Genomic DNA, 20,150 nt, shown 5'->3' on the forward strand with positions numbered 1-20,150 from the left:
TTCAACCACGATAGTGCTGTCAGTATTTCGTTTTCATTAACACTCTGATTAAAACACAGAAGTGTATCATTACACTATTTGGTGATTTTCTCAGGGCATATTCTCGACTGCTTGAATTGGTATTTATTCCTTGGATCTTCTTAATTATACATTCAGCTTTTCATAAAGATGCCTCCATATAGATATTTCTGTCAAACTTTTAATAGAACATTCTCATTATGACTCAGAAAACATGGCATATAATTTATTTTTAGCAATTTATCTTTGGTTTATATCATTTGAATTTTATTTGTGTGCAGAATTTTTATTTTTGTAATTTAGTTATAGAAATTTCATAGTGATTTTATGTAGACAGTATATAGGGGTTATTCCCCTTTAAGTGAGACTAATATAATATTAATTTTAGTTAGAATGGTTTTAGAAGCATTGCTAATTGCTGCAACTACTAGGTATACCAATGTGGTTGACTTGAATGACAAGAAAAGATGTACTGGTACTGATTTATTAGAAAAATATTGTATCTAAATGTTGAGGTTTACCTTAACATAAGAAGGAAAGAAATATTCAAAAAAATTGTTACACGCTTTATTTTTGTTACTGCTGTGAAAGGAAAATTTTTTATCATAAAAGAAAAATTAATGGGTATAATGTATCTATAAGCCCTTTTTAATGTAAAAATTATTAGCTAATTTATGTTCATATATTAATTTGTATTTTTATTGAGGTAATATTACTTTATAACACTGTATATTATTTAGAAGCATAAGTTCACACTCTTAGGGTATATGTTGCCACACTATGCTAACAAATTATATTTTTCAAAGAAAAAATGCAATTATCCCAGGCAAAATTTTTTAAATAAGGAATGTTTTGTGTATATACAAAATAAGCTATCAGTTGTATTTCTATTTTCTATTATCCAAAAGTTCATTGGTGGTGTATGTCATCAAATTTAATAGTTTTCTTTTTTATATTTTAATTACTCAAAGTTATGCATAAGCTTCTGTTTTCATCTTCACTTCTTTTGGAGGTTCCTTTATACAAGTAATGTATAATATGTTTAGCTCTAGCTTATTATTTAAAATCTCTGTGTTTAACTTCTCTACTCTGCATTTATATTAAACAATCAGAAATTACATTTATCTTTCACAGTTCTTAAACATTTCATTAGTTCTAGTATAGTAAATTTGAATGCATATGAAGGTGATTGGTTAAAATTATTTTGCTGTATATGGTTCACTGGAGAGTAAATAGACACAGTCTGGATTTTATGTAACACTTCATTTGACTTATTTAGAATCAGGAAGGTTTTTCCATTATCAAAATCTGGTGGTTTGATTTCACTTCACCTTGGAGCCCTGGAGAATTTCATATTCTTTTCAGAAAAAATATGTTGTTGTTTGGTTGAATTAAAATTTGGAAAGTAATTGCTAAAGAAGTCCTTGCTTGACCTAAAAACTTACCTATGTAGATTTTCCCCATGAAATACCACTTTCTAGTTTTCTTTTTGAAGTATTTTTCTCCAATCAGATTTTATTTTGTCTGGTCTCATCACATAGAATGTTTCATATACAGAGATGGAATGTAAAGGTGAGGAATTTCACATCTGGCCAACTCCAAATAATGATAATATTTGGTAGTTGCAGATTAAAGTGTGGTTTTTAGTGGGGGGAAGGGAGGCTACCATTATTCACTTTGATTATATATGACAAATTCATATCAATGAAAGGTGTGAGAGATGACCTGTTGCTTCCTCTCACCAATCTGATGACATTTATGGGAATAACTTGACTGTGACTAAGGGTTTCTGTTATTATCTGGAGTGTTAATTAACCTTGACTTTAATAAATAGCTTTCTAAAATGAAGGAACCGTGTGACTATCATGACTGTACTATTATTTAATGTGTTGCTAGGAAACAATCAACACTGAGCACTAGTCACTTATTGTTTAGGTCAAGAGGACCTCTACCAAGCCCTAAAGTCAAGGCATACATTATGCTTGGAAATAGATTTTAGAATAGGATCTGACTTACAAAATTGGAAAAAGGTATGCTGCCATTCTGAAGAAAGAAAATTTTTATTGGTGCCTTATTTACCTTCACCCTATATTTATATTTACAATTGTGTACATTTGAACTCTTGTCTACAGGTGTGACAATGGAAAATTTGATGGCTATATATCTGCAGAAATATGGTGACTATGTACTATGTTTTTGACTATCAAAACATAAACCCAGCTTCCTGTTTACAAATCCAGTTAGTGAAAAAAAAAGTCAGTTTTTTTTTCTTTTTTCAGTCACAGTAGTTTACAACACTACATGGGTTTCACATGTACTGTTTCTCACTTCCTTGGGTATGTATTTCACGCCCACCTTCAAATATTTAGCTATCATTTACCATTAATTTATTCCCTCCCTCTCTTTCCCTTCTGAAAGCCACCATGTTGCTGTCCAAGTTTAAGGATTTAAAACTACTGTTTTTGAGGGTACTGCTTCTCAGTGTCTTAAAAGGTAGCATTTAGTGAAATTTAAGTTTGTTAAACTGTTCCTGTCAGCCATCTATACCTACCGAACTTTTGAAGTGTGGTGTAACCAATAGTAAAAAAAATCAAATATTATCAATAGTAAGTGATTGACATAACCAAAATGTAATATGAGTCAATGTTCTTTGAGGCCTGATATCTAAAATGTAAAAAACAAATGAAAACTCAGAGGAAAATATACACCTAAGGATTGATCCAGGATATTTCTAATTTAAATATAATATGAAATTTTCATATATAATAAAAATCATCAAGGAAGTCCTTTGCTTGTTGAAGACATAGGAAAAGGAAGAACCAAAACTCTGAAGGAGACTTAAATTTTCTACTTCCTTTGGAAATCCATTCTACTTTGAAGCAGAAAATAGTAATAACACTGGGGAAAAGGCAGTGTTCCTTAGTGACAAAATGCAAAGAGACTGGATTTTGAAATGAAATTTTAAAGACAAAACAGCAGTTAAGTATAGTGATATAAGGCAGAGAGGCTTCCATATTCATACACAAACTTTTTATTAGCATTGTGAATCCAGAGACAAACGAACACAAACTAATCTAAGTAACATCCACTCCTGACTATAGTGGTGTATATTGAATCAGATCAATCTACAACCAAGATCAACTAGAAAAGCTAGTTGAATTAATAAGTTGATATTTGAAGACAGTAGAATGCAGCTGAAATACCTAGACATGAGAGGCTGAAATCCTGGATAAAAGATGCTTGTTCTGAGGTAAGCCTATCTCCAGCTACTACTTTTCTCTAATTCACAGAATAGAGAAGAAAAACTATAATATAGAGGAGTCAAAGCTGCTATGCCTTGAGTAACAAGATCCTTGAGATAAAAGAGATAACTAAGCTGACAGTTTATGCAACTTTCCTCTTGAGGCACTTGCGGACTCCCAAGAAGCATGGAATAAAATGCTAAAAACTGGTCAGAAATCAGAAGCCAAAGAGTAAGGAACCTGAACAGAGCCCTTGGCAAACTTATGATGACAGAATAAAAATTCTGAAATAAGAATCACCAAAGTAAGCTCTCTTTGGGAATCTCTGAGGGATATACTCTAGAATTAAGGACACAGTTACGTATACCAGTTTTTATTTTGAAAGTGAAATTCGGCCTGCATTTAGTGTAACCCTCATTTGGATCGAGTTAATATGCCCTTATGCTACTGCCTTAGAAAATAAAAGTAAATTCTCTCAAGAGAAAGTGAACATAGTCCACACCCATGGTCCATAGTAGAACCTAGTCAAATGTTTATTAACGGTAGAGTGAGTAAACTGTACATTCATTCACTGGAATATTATATAGCAGTGAAAATAAGCTACTGCTCTTTGCAGGATATGCATAAACTCCATTCTGGAGTCAAAGAAATAGACACAAAAGTATATATCCTTTCATTTACTAAAAAGCTAAAAATTATAGGCCCTCCTTGGTGGCATAATGGGTTAAAGTGAAGCACTGCAAGCCATAAGAATTCAATCCCTGGGCCTGGATGTGACCCATATGGTGCAGCAGACCACTTTTGTCTCACCAGGTGCTCCCCTGAGCAGTGCACTTCATCAGTATGCCTCTTCTGCTCCCCACTCTGTCTCTGGTGAATCCTCTTACCTTCCCTGCACCTCTGGTCTGTACCCCCAGTTCTGTATGCATAAATAAATCCTTTTAAAAAAAAAAAGCTAAAAATTAAGGCAAAACTAATGTGTAGTGAGATTAGTCAGAGTGTTGTTTACTGGTTGTCTACTGACAATTCTCCCCAGTGGGGTATGTTATCACTTTACTGCCTTAAAGCTATGATCCAGAAAAAAAAAAATCTTACTTAATTATACGTAAATAGTACAAATTAGTAATAATTTTAAAAAGTTAAAGCAATAGGTGAAGTCTCCTTTCTTTCCTCCCCTCTCTAAATAATATTCTGATGTTTGCAGATAATGGAATGGAGAAAAATAAACAGCTGAAGTCAATGAATATTAACCAAAATACTCTTTATATTTTTTTCTTAAAATGTTTCACACAGAAAGGAGAAAAGATAACTAGAAAACTAACATTCATGGTAGTAGTCCACTCTGAGTTCATTTTCCTTTCTATGGAATTAGTAAATAAGCTTTTCATTAAATTCCATAGATCTCTTCCTATTCTAGTCCTTCTGATGATTTTACTGCTTTTTTCTAAATAGTATTCTATAGAACTCTAATAGAAAGAAATGGGGAAAGGTTGATTAAAGTATGCTTAGATATGTTTTGGGAGTAAAAAGGCACATATAGAATTTTTCTATAAAGTTTACAAAATAAAGTTCAAATTTTGCTTTTTTTTCTTTACCTCAATAAAATAGTACTTTCAACCTAAAAGGAAAAACAACTTGTGACTTTTGACAGAGAGCCCACATTTTCCATTAGTTTGTGATTGAAAAGTAATGAATTGACAAACTAAACCATAGCATGGTTTAGTTGCTATGCTAGGGAGTTCCTGATCTTTCAGTTCTGTTCTCTTACTATTGTTTCAGGTGAAAAAAAAAAAAGTCTCTTCTAGATGCTCTTAAGTATTTAAGCAGTGGTTAGTAAACACTTCTGATAAAAACCATGCTATGTTCTTATTTGTTATTTTTACTGAAAGACCGATATATCAAGACAAGTAAGGAATGTCCCCCTCTGGTGGTAGAAACACCAAACTTCAGACAGAAGTGAGAGCTGTTTAATGAAAACAAGAAACAGGATAGGCATTGTGTCCCATGAGATAGAAGTGCGGTCATTTCAGTGCTAACAAATACTTGAAAATAATGACTTTTTCCCCCTAGACTAAAAATAGAAAATACAAGTTATTAGAACAACAAATACTTGCAACACAAGGGGGTCAAGGTGTATAAATGCTGACCTGGCCAGACACCCAGGGCTCATATCAACTAGTACTTTTGTTTAATTATGCAAAATGTTGCAGCCTAAAATAATGCACCTCTTTTCCTAGATGTGTTGGTGTGGAGCAATGATCGAGTTATTCGTTGGATACAAGCAATTGGACTTCGAGAATATGCGAATAATATTCTTGAGAGTGGTGTGCATGGCTCCCTTATAGCCCTGGATGAGAACTTTGACTACAGCAGCTTAGCTTTATTATTGCAGATTCCAACACAGAACACCCAGGCAAGCCCCTTTGTGATGGAGTTGCCATGCATCCTGGTTTATGGAATGACAAGCTAAACTTCCAGGAACAAAAACCTTGTTGTGTATACATGATTCCTTATGACAGATGGCTCAACTTTTGAAATGTCACTGGGGTTTTATTTTCATGCTACTGGATTTCTAGTCAAAACAAAATAAAAATGTAGCCGAAGGGATTTAGAGATTTTGTGGTTGAACCTCCTATCTGAATGCCAGATTCTGCCAAACACTACCCCTGACAGATGGCTTTCAGACTCTGCCTCTCTGCAAGGCACTCATTTCTCTTCCCCTGTCCGACTTGTATAGACAATTAGCATGGGGTATATGATGATCCCCAAACCTAGATAATGATTGGAATCAACTGGGTCATTTCAAAATGCAAAATAAAACCTGCAGACTATTTCAGAAGTCTAAGAAATCAGATATCAAGAGTTAGGATACAAAATTTCTCCAAATGGTAATCATGTCCAGGTCTGAGAACTACATGGGTAGACTTGATAAAATAATTGGCCATTAGCTTCACACGATTTACATATTTCAAAGTTTATGTAAAATATTCAATTAGAATATGGTCACAAAGTAAGATCCAAAGTCCTCAACCTCAGTACTTAAGGGTTTCTACCTAGTGTTCACAAACAAAGAAAATTGTCCTACCATATATTTCTGTATTTATAGCTAAAATGGCTTATAAACATGAAAGACTTAAAGCTTAAAGTAATCCCATAAATTAACTAGGGCTTGAATACTTTTATATATATGTAAACTCTGTGTTTTTTTTTTTCTTTAACTATAATGTGCTTTGGAATGGTAACTTTAATTTCGTGTCAACAGGCAAGGCAGATTCTTGAAAGAGAATACAATAACCTCCTGGCTCTGGGAACTGAAAGGCGACTGGATGAAGTAAGTTCTTATCATTTAAAGGGACTCTTAGAGAATATAAGTAAAATGGCTGTTAAGTACTAGTACTCAAATTAATTAGATAATTGTCCTGTGAATAAGATCTAGAGTTTTCCCCAACATTATTCTTAAATATTAATTTTATTGCCTATTTGATTTTGAAAAAAAAAATTGTGAATTCATAAATATCATATCAGCAATTAGAAGCACCAAGAACTAATAAAAAACAGCCTTTTTTATAGAAGTTTTGACTACATAATTATGTTGAGCAGCAAAGTTTTGAAAAATTATAAGCATCAATAACACTCATCATGATAAATTAAGCTTTTTAATAAGGAATGTGCTTATATCTTATATATCAACATATATTAACAGAAAGTTTTAGGGCACTAAAACTAGGAGAAAACTTGCTTTTAAAAAAGTGGTTCTCATTTTAAATATCAGTATTAAGTGTTCATTTAAAACAGATGAATAATAACATCTGAACAGACATAAGAATTGAAATACATATTGAGTAAGAATTCTAATACATAATATGTTCATTTTTCATGATTCAGAAAATTAACAAAGCATGTACACAGCCTTTGAGATGAAGAGATATTTGCAATCCCTGTGCACTGATAGAAAGTACAGATTTTTTTTTTTATTCATACAGAACTGGGGTACAGGCCAGAGATGCAGAGGGTGAGATGATTCACCAGAGAGAGAGTGGGGAGCAGAACAGGCAGATCGACGAAGTACACTGCTGAGGGGAGCAGCGGGCGGGTCAGGAGAGGTCTGCCACGCCATGTGGATCTCCTCCAGGCAGGCGAGAATCGAACTCATGCGGAAGTGGCTTAAGCTTCTTAGTGCTGTGCTTTAACCCGCTGCACCACCAAGGAGGGCCCAGAAAGTACAGATTTTAATAGACTTTCTGAGTTTATTACAGGGTCTTTCTGGAAAAAGTAGAAGGAAATTTGAGCATGATGTGGAAAATGCTAAGATGCATAATTCTGTGTTGCAAAATGCAGGTGTTCATTGGCTATAAAGACAAATTAGTTTAAACCCAGCAAATCTTAAAATGATGCAATATTTCCATATTCTAATAAGAAGAGTATATTTTATTACCTTTTGAGATAAATTTACAATTTTTTTTTAATTTTTAAAGAACAGATTTATTAGGAAAAGGAGAAAGAAAAAGAGATACCTGCATAGTCACAGGTCGGCAGGATAAAACTCTGCAGTCTTGACCTCAGCTAACTTCCCATAAATTCATAGTCCTGTCCAATCACAGAGAGATTAATATTTTATAAAAGCAGTCCATACTTAATTGGCTTTTAATTTGATTGTCTTCTTAATTCTTATTCATACTTGTTAAATCAATAAGATAGTTTGCATAAACTCATATACACTTTTACATATAATTATTTACCTTGCCTAAAACTTGCAAAGGGAATTTCAATAAAATTATTAAATGCTTATCATATTCATACATCTTAAACTGAAGGAACGAACGGTCCAGCTAAAGACACTAGCTGCATGGGTTAAGTGTTGCTTCCTGAAAGTAGCAAACAGAAAGCTGTCAATGGGATGTGACTATTTGCCTGTGTTTCAAAATTATTACTAAAGGCAAAGCACATGATTTTATCATTTAGTCCATCTTATCCTTTATCTGGTCTCTTTTGCCCTAATTTTCTTGTTTTGTTTCTTAGTTTTGCCTTCCTTAGTTGTTTTTGTTTTTATTTCTTGAGTAGCTTAAAAATCACCCAAACCTAGTGTACTTGATTTATTCAGATTCCGCTGAAATAATTTGATAAAGGCCGATGTGCTTCTAAGGACTTTGATTTCAATTCAGAGACTATCTTTTTATCTGATCTCATGGAAACTTTCCACTGATATTGTTTGTTTGTAGTTTCTATTAATTGTTTCAAGTGACATTATGTTATAAACGCAAAGTAAGGAATCATGACTTAAACTCAACATATTGGCCTATTTTTGAGTCCTCAGCCTATACATTATAGCAATGTAGTGGCTTGTAAAGTTGGGGACTATTTTTGTTCATGCAGCTTCTCCAAAAGTCAAGAATTCATAGACCTCATCTAGGACATTCTGTTTCTTTTCTACATTTCTAAACAGTTGGGTATCTGGACCAATGTAATACCCAGCAGTTGGAAAGAGGAGTAGAAGACATCTCTTAAACTGTAAAGCATTTACCAGATCTAAAGAAAATGTAGTTATTGGTGATAAAAACTCTAGCAGACCAACAGATTTATGTGATTATGTAAATGATTTTGTTTTCCTCAAATTCACTTTGAATGTCAGTTAATTAAATTAACATTCTCTAGTGAGGAATACCTTGTATTGTTAGTTATAATCATAATTTTAGCTGAAATGTGATCAGTTATTCTCTATGCCAAGATGAAGTCACCTATGCTATTCTGTAATGTACAATAGGCTTTCCTTAGACAAGAAATATAGTGGTATGAGAAGGTAAAGTCTGTGGAATGATTAATACTTTCCATAGGAAATTGTATTTGTGCAGGCTCTTTGGGTATGTACAAAGTGAGAAGAGATTATATCATTAAGGTATAACAAATCAACAACCAGAATTACAATCATACAATAGTTTGCTATATTATGCTTTGAGTGGCACCTAAAGAACACCTGTATTATTTTAAAAAACTGTGTCCAAACTGTGTCCATGGTTTAGTCAACAAATCACAAGCTAATTCTGTATCAGCTGAAATATAACATTGCATTTTAGTTTTTCTCACAGAGACTATAAGTGATAGTCCCCCACAGAGCCAGACTCTGTGATTCATAGATTTCCCAAGCCATAATTCCTTGTATTTATAAAGGAAAATTTAGTGAAATAATTATTCAACCACAGTTTATTCAACAATTTCTTTAACTAAGGGCATCATCTCATACTATCAATTCAGTAACCAAGAATATTCAATAGTTCTGGGGCCCTCCCTGGTGACACAAGGGGATATAACACAGCACTATAAAGCTATCCGCAACCATTGCAGTACAAGTTCAATCCCCTGACAGGAAGGTGGCTCACATGGCACAGCAGGTCCCTCCTGTCCAGCCCGCTGCTCCCCCTAGCAGTTTATTTCCATCAATCCACTTGTTCTGCTCTCCACTCTCTGGTGAATCTTCTCAACCACTGTACCTCTGGCCTGTACCCAAGTTCTAATATATATAATCAAACAAATCTTCAAGAAAAAAAAAAAAGAATATCCAATCTCTTTATTGGAGGAAACTTTGAGGCTTTATCTTATGTTTTTAAAGGTATTTACTTTTATAGGTGTCAATGCTTAGGTTTGATTTTATTTGAAAATTTTTATAGAAACATTTCTTGATGTTTCATTATCTCCTGTAAGCAATAGAACTTCTAATATAAAGCATATTTTATACATATCCCTCACAATTTAAATAATCAGCATTACACGCTTCTAAGCACGCAGCAGTAACACTTTTTGTATAAGCACCTCTTACTCACTTGCTTTTACTACATGACATTATAACTTTATTCTGGCAGAATGATGATAAGAATTTCAGGCGTGGATCAACCTGGAGAAGGCAGTTTCCTCCTCGTGAAGTACACGGAATCAGCATGATGCCTGGGTCTTCCGAAACATTACCAGCTGGGTTCAGATTAACCACCACATCTGGACAGTCAAGGAAAATGACACCAGATGGTACAGTAGATTTGCTTTATTGCTTATGAAATAAAAGGCTTGTTTAGCTAAAGCTAGTATCATGCTCTGACCTTGCATAACTTTTTGGAATTTATTCTTCTGTTGGTTTGCTCTGCTTGAAGTTTCCTTTGCTTTCATCAAAAACCAGACTCTTGTAGATTGCTAATGCATGAATTCATAGCACTTTTATTAATATTAAAATAATTTATCTGAAAAAGGACAGTTTTGGCTAATGTCCACATCTAGGAAGAATAATAAACACGCATGATTTGTGTTTCTTTACTCTTCTATTTCCAAAGAAAAGTTCTTTAGTTAGAGGTTGAATTTGGGTGAGATTTCCAGAGCAAATGAAAATTACCACCACTGCCTCCCTACATGTTTGAATATTGCAGGTTTTCTGTTCATCTTAGAAACTCAGACTCATCAGATCGTTTCACCTCTGGCCAGGGCAGAAGGCCTTAAATAAACAAGCACAACCATGAGAAGAGAATTAAACACAAAACCAACAGTGATTTCCCAATTAACATTTCCTTCTGTGGACATTAGTCTGTGTCATACACTGCACAAATGAGGTCAGCCATCCTGCTAAGACAACTCTCACGTAGTTAGTTCCAATGTTATTTCTAGTTGGTAGGCATTGAAAAGCAAATGGTCCCATTATTTTATTCAGCAAATGGTTCCATTGTTTTATCTATTCGAGAATATAGTTATCATGGCTCTCAAAATTACTTCCAATGTAAACCATGACCGTTGACTTTTCTGTCTTCTAACTTGTTGATGCTATGGAACATTCTATCAAAATTCATGAGGAATTTAACACGATTAAAATTAGTGTAGAACTTCTATAATCCTTGGAGGGGAATATACTCACCAACCATACTGAATTCTTTAAGAGCAAGCTTTCCTTCAAAAACAGCACAACCCTAAGAAGCTGCTCTTACTACTGATTTCCTCTAAGGAGGAGGACATAATTCAAAAGCTCACCTGGTCACACTGGACTACATATTCATTAGTAACTTGGTCTAGAGAAAAAGAATGTGAGTGGCTTCTAGCTGAGAGAAAGAAGGTCTACTAATACATCAGGATCCCTTCAGGCAAGAAATCTTTCTCATCTGAAATTCTGTACTCCATCATCCGAGTCGCTCTAAAGCCCTTTTCTCATTTGCAGTTGCCTCATCAAGACTGCAGAGGTTAGACAACTCCACTGTTCGCACATACTCATGCTGACAAGCCACTCAAAGGAGTCAGCACTGACTTGCTGTGAGTAGTTTTTCTTGGCTGACAAAAACAAGCCTCCAAAAAAATGGAACCTTCATAGATGAGTAAATCTCCACCCTGCCTTCATATGACCTAGCAGTAGAAGAGTGAGATAATCCCTTTGAGCTGCTAGTGGGTGGAAAAGGAGTCTGCATCTACTGTTAACTCTAGGAAGTCCTGTCACTGCCTGTCTACTGTGGTGTAAGGTCTAACCAGTGGAGGCCTGTCATTATCTTCGTACACATTAGTTGGTTGCTAGCACACTGTCTCTTACCTTCGAGCAGCAAGTTATATTGATGCACATATTCTTATGTTAATGAGAGTTGGATTTTAAGGAATAGTACACTTTTAAGTATTTTTTGTAGAGGAAGCAAAAGTAGACTGATTTTAGTAGGTACATGGAGTCAAATAGTGGCAGACAGGAAGTATTTAAAGTGGTTTCATTTTAAAAGCAAATCCATAACTGAAAGTTTTACTTCTAGTATATTGCTTTTCATCAGTGTGATATATCTTTGTTGAAAACAAACATGAATTTTGAGTGTCTGGGGCTTATATCATAAGACCCAAATGAAAGTACTTTGTAAGAACGGTGGATAAGATCAACATCAAGCCCTGACATGTAAAAATGTTATGAAGTATTTGTATTTAGAGAAATACTATTTGTTGGACTCTACTTCCAAAGCCAGATAAAAATGGAATCTTGTTTTAAAAGCCTTAATAGTAAAGCTGTGGCTTGCTAGATTATAAGTGTCAAGTGCATTTAATTTTTTTTTTTTCGAACACTGTACTTTACCAAAATTACCATTTACAATGAATTTATATCTTGGGAAAAGACTTGTTAGAGAACATTTAGAACCAAATGTGTGCACAGGATGGGGAGAAGAAGCAGTTATAATCAAAGGAACGGCTCATCTTGTGCTGTTTATTTATTGCCTTGAACTTAAAGCTCTATACAACGTATTGTTAGTCTGTGGGGCTTAATCTGAGGGTTAGCTGCCCGATTTGAGTCACTATTTGAAGCTGCTGCTGCTAAAACAAAAAAGCTTTCAGACAAAAGATTTAATTTCAGAATGTAATACCCCAACATTAAAAATATAATTACGGTGTACAATTTGGCATCTAATTAGGCATGATCGAAAGTATAAAATGATTTGGCTAAATAAGAGGCTTTCCAAAATACTATTTGTAACAGCTTCTACATGTACCATAATTTCCCAGCAACTGAATACTTCACTAATTTACAAATGACTATTTAATATGTTGAGTAGTGCTTGCTTCTTAGCTCTTGACTGTGGGTGGAATTACTCTGGAATTATTTGCAGTATCTATTTTGTGCATGGCATTTTTAGTTCATGTTTCCTAATTTTTACCATTAAATTGGATTAAGGTATTGATTCACAATAAATTCATCTAGGACAACCAATTTCTTTTTAATGAAAACTTACTAGCTTATTAAAATAAATCAGAACATATTCTTTACTGTTTCTTTTGTGTCAGGAGTAGTGGGAACTTCTCCCAAGTATGCTGACTGGAAAGAGTCCAGTGTCCTATCACGGACCCAGATTTGTTAAAATAAGTTATTATTATGGTTTTGTGACAATTAACAAAGACGTCTATTTAGGAGCCCTAAAAGATTGGAACTGAAATACAAACCTGTTCCATAGAAAAGGTCAATTGAAATCAATTTAGGACTGAGCAAGTTGTAAATGTTTCAAGACTACTGACATTTTCTCTGAATACCTTTGTTTATATGGCTGCGTTCAGTTCCACAAAGTTGAGCAAATCTCATTATTTACTAAGCTCATCTACACACAATTGGAGAACAGCTATTGGTTAGATCCTAGATGACATGCTATTCATGATCTTAGGACAGAACAGACAGGCTGCATGGACTGCGGAGGGGGATTTCTGGTCTGGGAACTTCCAGTAAACTAACGCTGTCCATTACATATTTTAGATGTCGTCTTTACAGTCTACTCTACCTAAAGTGCACTATCATCTAAGAAGACGAACAGTGAAAAACCTTTGTGAAGACTGAATTCTAAGGGGAAAAAAACAAGTAATGGTTTACTAAGCTGAAAATGGGATTTTGGGGGGAGTCAGATATTACATTTGATTAGTTTACTACCATTGTAAGAAAATGCTTAAGTCCTTTGAATAAGCATCATCCACATCACAGATTCTGTACAATCGATGCTTTTACGAAATGGAGCCTCTTGTTTTCTCATGTTTTATTGTAATATACTAGGCATTTATGTATTACTGTGTATGTATTTCTTTTTAAATGTGTAAGTCTTATGTAAATGGATATAAATATGATTTTTTAAAAAATAAAATATATGGTTCATGGAGTCTCAAGTGCAAACATTTGACAATTCCAAGTACTGTTTGTATTTTACCATCTCACCATTTTTACAGTTTTTGAATCGTAGTAGTCAAATTGATATGTTTCCTGGAAGCACGTTTCATGCTTCTACATGTTTCTCTTTCAAGTCTGTCAACACTTAAAGCTGAAAACCTGCCTCTGATCATGTAAAAAAGAATGATTTAACCTGGAACTGGAGCCAAAAATAGACTTAAAAGGCAATCAGGGATGTCCTCTATCTTCAGAAATAGCACTGTGATGGCTCAATCTCCTTTTCAATACAAAACACAGCCAAACTGTTTACAAGAGTCTAAAGCAATTGTTTAAAAAAAAAAAAAGTTTATAAAGAAAAAAAAAAAAAACATTATCTTCTCCTGTTACCTGTGGACCAAGAAAAAAAAAAAAAAACTTCAAACTTCTTTACTAAGAACACATGTTCATTCAGATATCTTGAACTGCCAGTCAGCCCTGTTTAGTGAACGGTTAACCACTGCAGAGTCTGAGGCTCATTTCCGCTGGAAAAAAACAAAATCCCAGAAACCCTTCCCTTTGTTGATGTAATGGGGCATTAGCCAGACTCATGTCTAATGTTATAAGCTTTTAGCCGAGATGGCCTTGCTGTGACTTCCCTGAAGTCAGTCTTATCAGAGGAAATAAACGAAAGACAGAATGATTAACATATATAGTGTATAAAAGTATAGAAGAGTAATCTCTTCCCTGTGGCTTTTTTGGTGGTGTTACTGTTGTTTATTCTTTGTTTATATGGGAGATTTCAGAGTAAAACATATTTACTAATACCATTTACCTAACTGCTGATTTTCTGCTGCTTGATCTTATTAAGCGCAAGACCTGTCATTAGTAATTTCTTTTTTGTATTTAATTTGCTATGTTTGCACGTACATTACATTTGTTTTGATGTCTATTTTTGTTTAACAGATTCAGTCAAAAGATAATGGTAACAGAAACCCTCTCCATTGTCAATAAAAAAATACTTCCAGTTCTCTGTTTAAGCTTTGTTTTCTAGTCCCATGAAGTTTAATAATTAACCTAGATTTTAATGAAAATAACTAGTTTAGTAGCTCTCAATGGATAATTTAACAGAAAAAGTGAGTCGACCACAAGAGGGAGTACTAAACTTGCTTATGGGAATGATGGAGAAGAGCTTTGCTAGTTCGTCTGAACATAGTGATTTTATGAAATGCAATCATATGTAGAAACGTTGATATTGTAATATGAATTAGATTTGTATTTACCACACACACAAATTAATCAAGAGTCAATTTCATCTCTTTAGCAAGCACTCAGTAAGAGATACAAAACATTTTTAATAGATTATAACATCTAAAGATTAAAAAGTTACAGATACTTGACTTTAAAAAATACTTTTCAATGTATGAGATAATTTCTGCCGGATGCTAAAAATCCATTTAATAGATTAAGTTTAGAATCTCAAATGTTCTTCCTTTCAACCACCTATGAATTTTCACATTTTTAATGAATACAATTTTATATAAATAAAAGTCTTTTTCAAATTTAAAGCAGGTCTCATTTGCATATATTTAATACATTTTCATGAACAAAACAACTTATTGAAACACACTTTGCTATAGAGTTTCAGGAAAATTTTTTATTTTAATTTTTCCAGTATCTTAACAGTAAAAAAAAAAAAGAAAGAAAATAGCAAAAAAAAAAAAAATGATGCAGAATTTATTTCAGCGTGATTGCATTTTTAGTAACATTCTATTTTTAAAGACATAATTAACTAAAAATATTTTAGGTACTTACAGGTGAGAGTGCTTTCTGGTAAGTATTAAAATAGGAAATTCCTTTTTTTCTTCCCAAGTTTTAAGTTAACTGATGACTGGAGCACTTCTCTTTTATATGAAAGTTACAGTAATTTCTGACCTTGCAAAAAAGATAAATTTCTAAAAGGTCCAAGGAAAAGCCACTTCCCAAGTTTTGTTCACTGTTTCTAATGCTATTCAACTGGAAAATAACTAAGACAATTTGCTTAAGTGTCCCCTTATTTATTTGATTACCAGAGAGAATGTGTAAGACAAGTAAATATAAAGATTTGCATCATTCTTGGATCTGCCTGAATCTATGCCTAACAAATGATAAACGTCCAGAATGTGCCATTTCAAATTAATTAAATCTTATATGAAAAATAAGATAATGTTAATACTAAGATATATATAAATGCATCATTAAAATTCAATTGTAACAATGTATAAATACCCAATAGAATTAACAGTTAAGGAACTCAGTAGTTTGAAATTGTAATTGAATGTCCATATAGCAGTTTTAATTCAGTGTACTGAAGTAATTAAAAAGAATGATTAGACATATATTTTATCAATTGCAACAATCAAGAGGTTAACTTAGGTGAATAGGAGTTTACTTTGAGAAACCATTTATTTTACATCCTATGTTTAAAAAAGTAACATTTTCATTATTTTAGAGGTTATAAACATTTTCTAGCAAATAAACAAGTAGCTTTATATCTGTTATCTCAAACATATGCTAGGACAGGTACCCAGGAAAATAATGTTCCAAATGGTGTAATAGGTAAGGAATGCTTTGAGAACCATCAAGATCCATTGGGTATGGCATATTTTTGTACTGAAATATATTCATGGGTAAATGATATCATGTAGGGCTCAAACCAAATATTTAATTATAACTACTCTTAATTGCTATCTAATGATAAACTATTAACAAAGAATTATGTTCAATTATTTTTTAGATTATTCAATAGTTTATGGAAGTTTAGATGAAAAGATGGTTTCATTTTCACAGTATCATTATTACTGTTATTATAATCATACATCCTATGTAGTTAGTATTTGAAAGTTAGAAAGTTAGAAATTTCACATAAAATCTGAACTTTTGTTTTCTCTTAAAAATGCTTCTTGGTCTTTATGTAAAAACTTTTATATTTCTCCCTTAAGAACTTCCTTGGCTAACTATTTAATTTCCCTTGGAACCACAGGAAGCTGGAATCATTAACAAGTATTTAGTTAACTTAGAACCTGAGCCAGAAGGAGAGGCTCCAAAGAACCTTCATCTCCATGACAAATAGATGGGAATAAATGAACTCTAGGCTCTTGGCTAGGCAGATGATTTCCCCCACTAAGAACAAATGACATGAAGATATTGCTATACTTGCTATTCAGTGACCCTTCAGGAAATACACCTAGAAAATGTTTAGTTCAGATGGTAACTGTAACTTCCCATTTCATTTAAAATGACATTAGCATGTCAAAAATATTAGAAAATACTCAGAATCTTTATATGGAGAATTACATATATTTTCTGATTTCAACTTGAGTTTTGCTTTTGGGTCAAAGCTGCAGATTTCCAATTAGAGACAGTGGCTTTATATTAATTGCACTTTGAATTAAAATGTTTTGGGGGAATTTTTGAAAATGCTATATTTTTCTTAAAGTGCTAGAAAGATATATTGAATCATGTTACAAGCAATTGATAAGAATACCAACTGAATTTAATCAAACATAAGGCATAGGTCTTGCACTATCTTCGAGTACTTTTTTGAGAACAAGTTCTACACTCACATTTCAATTGGCAAGTAAATTCTACTTAAATATTTATTTCTGGAAACACTTAAAAAAAAAAAAACGAATCCAATTAGAAAATTGACTAAAAATAAAGTCATGATGTCTGCTTCAGCACTTCCTCTATGTGACCAAAAATGCTGGGATCTTCAATTGTAGGTGTGATCTAGAAAGAAAATTAGAGTCAGAGAATGCTTTCCTTGAAAACTTAAACTCTCTTTAATTAAACCAGTATAGGCAATGTGGTCTTCTTCCCCATTAGTTTATAATACCCATACAGAAATGTTGGAAAATAGTTAACTTTGATCCTACTATTTTAAAATCTATACTCTTTCAAAGAAATACATTCTATTCAATAACTAAATGTTCAAGTTATCAAAACTAAGGGCCCCAGATGGTATTTTTCACTTGGTCTTTCTGTGAACACCTGTATAGTCTCTGCCCCCCAAAAGGAGGCTCTTTGCCCTCTAGGGAAACAATTAAGCAATAAGTACCAGGTGTGGCTGAACCAGGCAATGCTTTAATAGACTCATCTGTGAGGGAGCTGGTGACTGAAAAGAGAATTTAGCCTAGCTCTCGGAAGGAAGTTAGGAAGAGATATTTGAAAAGGAGGTCCTTGGTGGGGAGGAAGAGGGAGGTAACACAGCATCTTAGCTTGTTATTGGTTGGGCTGTGCGTAGGCAAGTGCAGATAGGTCTCACTCCAACTGCAAGTGAGGGCTGTCTTTCACCCGTTGGGAAATTGAGAGAATCATCAGAAGGATCTAATGCTTTTTATCAATGGTGTGTAAAGGTCAGTGTGGTTGGCCAAACTGGACAGGACTTGCTAGAATGTGATTTAGTTCACCTGCTCAAACAGGTTCTGGGGCTAGAACACATTCTACTAGCTCACAATTTCTCTGACCTGGGTTGCCTCACTCTCCAGAAAGAAGGATTTGTTCTTCTGTTGCATTTTTTTTGTTGGATCCTGATGATTAAAAGTCTATCTATGCACGTTTAATGTGCCACCCATTAAACTGTTACTGTAACTCTGTTACTGAACAATGAACAGATTGTTTATTTACTTGAGTGGTCACCAGTCCAGGCAGAGTTTTTCAAGATTTAAAAGAAGCAGCTGGATGGGGAGGGGAATTTTGACATTAATTAAAAAATGTACCACATGTAATAATAGTCACTAAAAACAGATTTAATTAGTGTAAATATCAATTTGAATTTCAAAATACATACTGCCAGTCTCAATTGTTAGCTTTCTCCTTCACTAATAGTTGTTGGTGACTGCCATGAAGGGGAATTAATCTTTTATTTAGTAAGATACAGTTTACGCAAGTTTATTTAACTGACGTATTTACTAGTAGTAAAAAATATTTGAGCACACTGGTTCTTATAAGCAAAGCATATGGCATTAATAATCTGCACTTCTCTCCAAAACCTCCAGTTTTACAGGGAATGATGATGCAATTTTCCCCTTAATATTAAAAATACAAGCACTATTGTGTGTATGTGTCTTTAAGGATACATTTGTGCTTCACTTTTTAAGGATTTCACTGATGCAAAGAAGTGGGGTTGGGAGGGACATTCAGAACCCAACACTGCATGTCCCTGATAGTTTACCTTGTACGGTTTGCCATTGACAAGAGCAGACAGTGCCGATCGGGGAATTTTGCCAGATCTGGTTTTGGGTAATTGCTTAACAAACACTGCTTTCCGAAAAGCAGCCACAGGACCAATGGTCTGTCTAACATGTTTCACAATTTCTTCTGAAAGTTGTTCTTCTGTTTTATTTATATCTAGAGAGAAAGTTCAGATGTTAAGTACTGCATTAACCTTAATTATCAAGGGCTCAAACAGTCAGGGAGGACAAAGATCTCTCTCACCTTTTCTCAACACACAGAGTGCTAAGGGGACATGACCTTTCAAAGAATCTTCTTTGCCCACAACTGCACAGTCGACCACAGTGCCATGTGAAAGGACTGACTGTAACATAGAAAAGCATTCATTTAGAATAGAGATGCACACAGATCTATGTAATTTCTATTGGGAAAGAATACATGTCAGACAACTTAAAAACCCATAGCTGCCTGTGTGAAATTTACTACTAATTCATAATTCACATTATTACCACTGGGGTGAATGATAGGATTACCGTGGCAGTCATTCACCAAAGGCTGACAGTAATTAAGAAAATTACTAGCTTAACCAGTAAGTCAGAGAATTGTTCCTTCCCCTCAATCACTTACTAAATGAAACCAGGGAAAATACAGACTTGTGAATAACACAGGTAGACTAATTAATTGCCCAGCACTCTGAAAACAAAGGGTTTGTGATGATCTGGTTTTAGTGCTGAGCACCATAGGCACACGTTCCAGAGAACACTGAGGCAGTCCCATGACTAAATATTGATTTTATTTCTGTGTCTGTTACTGAACAAAGAACAGAGCATTTATTTTCTTGAGTAGTCATCCATCCAGACAGAATTTTCAAGACCTGAAAGAAGCAGTTGGACCGGGAGGGGATTCCTAACATCAGATAATCCTCATTGTTCAGAAACCATTTTCACAATGCTCACCCTGAACTCTAAATGCCTTAAAAAGCAAGTAGCTACCTGCTTACGATCACATGAATCCATAGAGTTGACTCACATGAAATACAGAAGCTTTGAATTAAGAAGAAAGAAAGAAAG

The 20,150-nt window shown here is 33.9% G+C and overlaps 2 protein-coding genes across 14 annotated transcripts in view; one reads left to right on the top strand and one right to left on the bottom strand.

Moving 5' to 3' along the window:
* The window catches only part of PPFIA2 (protein tyrosine phosphatase, receptor type, f polypeptide (PTPRF), interacting protein (liprin), alpha 2), a 339,529-nt gene extending 324,636 nt beyond the window's left edge, over positions 1-14,893 (top strand). For 10 of the 13 annotated variants that reach the window (XM_004675845.1, XM_012720376.1, XM_012720377.1 and 7 more), the window contains 5 exons: positions 5,498-5,673; positions 6,523-6,591; positions 10,115-10,274; positions 11,443-11,534; positions 13,489-14,893. In XM_004675845.1, the coding sequence (XP_004675902.1) occupies positions 5,498-5,673; positions 6,523-6,591; positions 10,115-10,274; positions 11,443-11,501 (464 nt within the window). In that variant the 3' untranslated portion in view covers positions 11,502-11,534; positions 13,489-14,893. The remainder of the gene's footprint in view (positions 1-5,497; positions 5,674-6,522; positions 6,592-10,114; positions 10,275-11,442; positions 11,535-13,488) is intronic. The other 3 variants (XM_004675847.1, XM_004675848.1, XM_012720379.1) reach the window with 1 other exon arrangement.
* Positions 14,894-17,514: 2,621 nt separating this feature from the next.
* ACSS3 (acyl-CoA synthetase short-chain family member 3) overlaps positions 17,515-20,150 on the bottom strand; it is a 127,631-nt gene continuing 124,995 nt past the window's right edge. The window contains exons 14-16 of the mRNA XM_004676501.2: positions 19,345-19,444; positions 19,082-19,257; positions 17,515-17,637 (exon numbers count right to left, since the gene is read on the bottom strand). Coding sequence (XP_004676558.1) covers positions 17,569-17,637; positions 19,082-19,257; positions 19,345-19,444 — 345 coding nt within the window. The 3' untranslated portion in view covers positions 17,515-17,568. The remainder of the gene's footprint in view (positions 17,638-19,081; positions 19,258-19,344; positions 19,445-20,150) is intronic.

The sequence above is a fragment of the Condylura cristata genome, unplaced genomic scaffold (assembly GCF_000260355.1).
Source record: "Condylura cristata isolate star-nosed mole 26May11 unplaced genomic scaffold, ConCri1.0 scaffold00004, whole genome shotgun sequence".
Taxonomy (NCBI): Eukaryota; Metazoa; Chordata; class Mammalia; order Eulipotyphla; family Talpidae; genus Condylura; species Condylura cristata.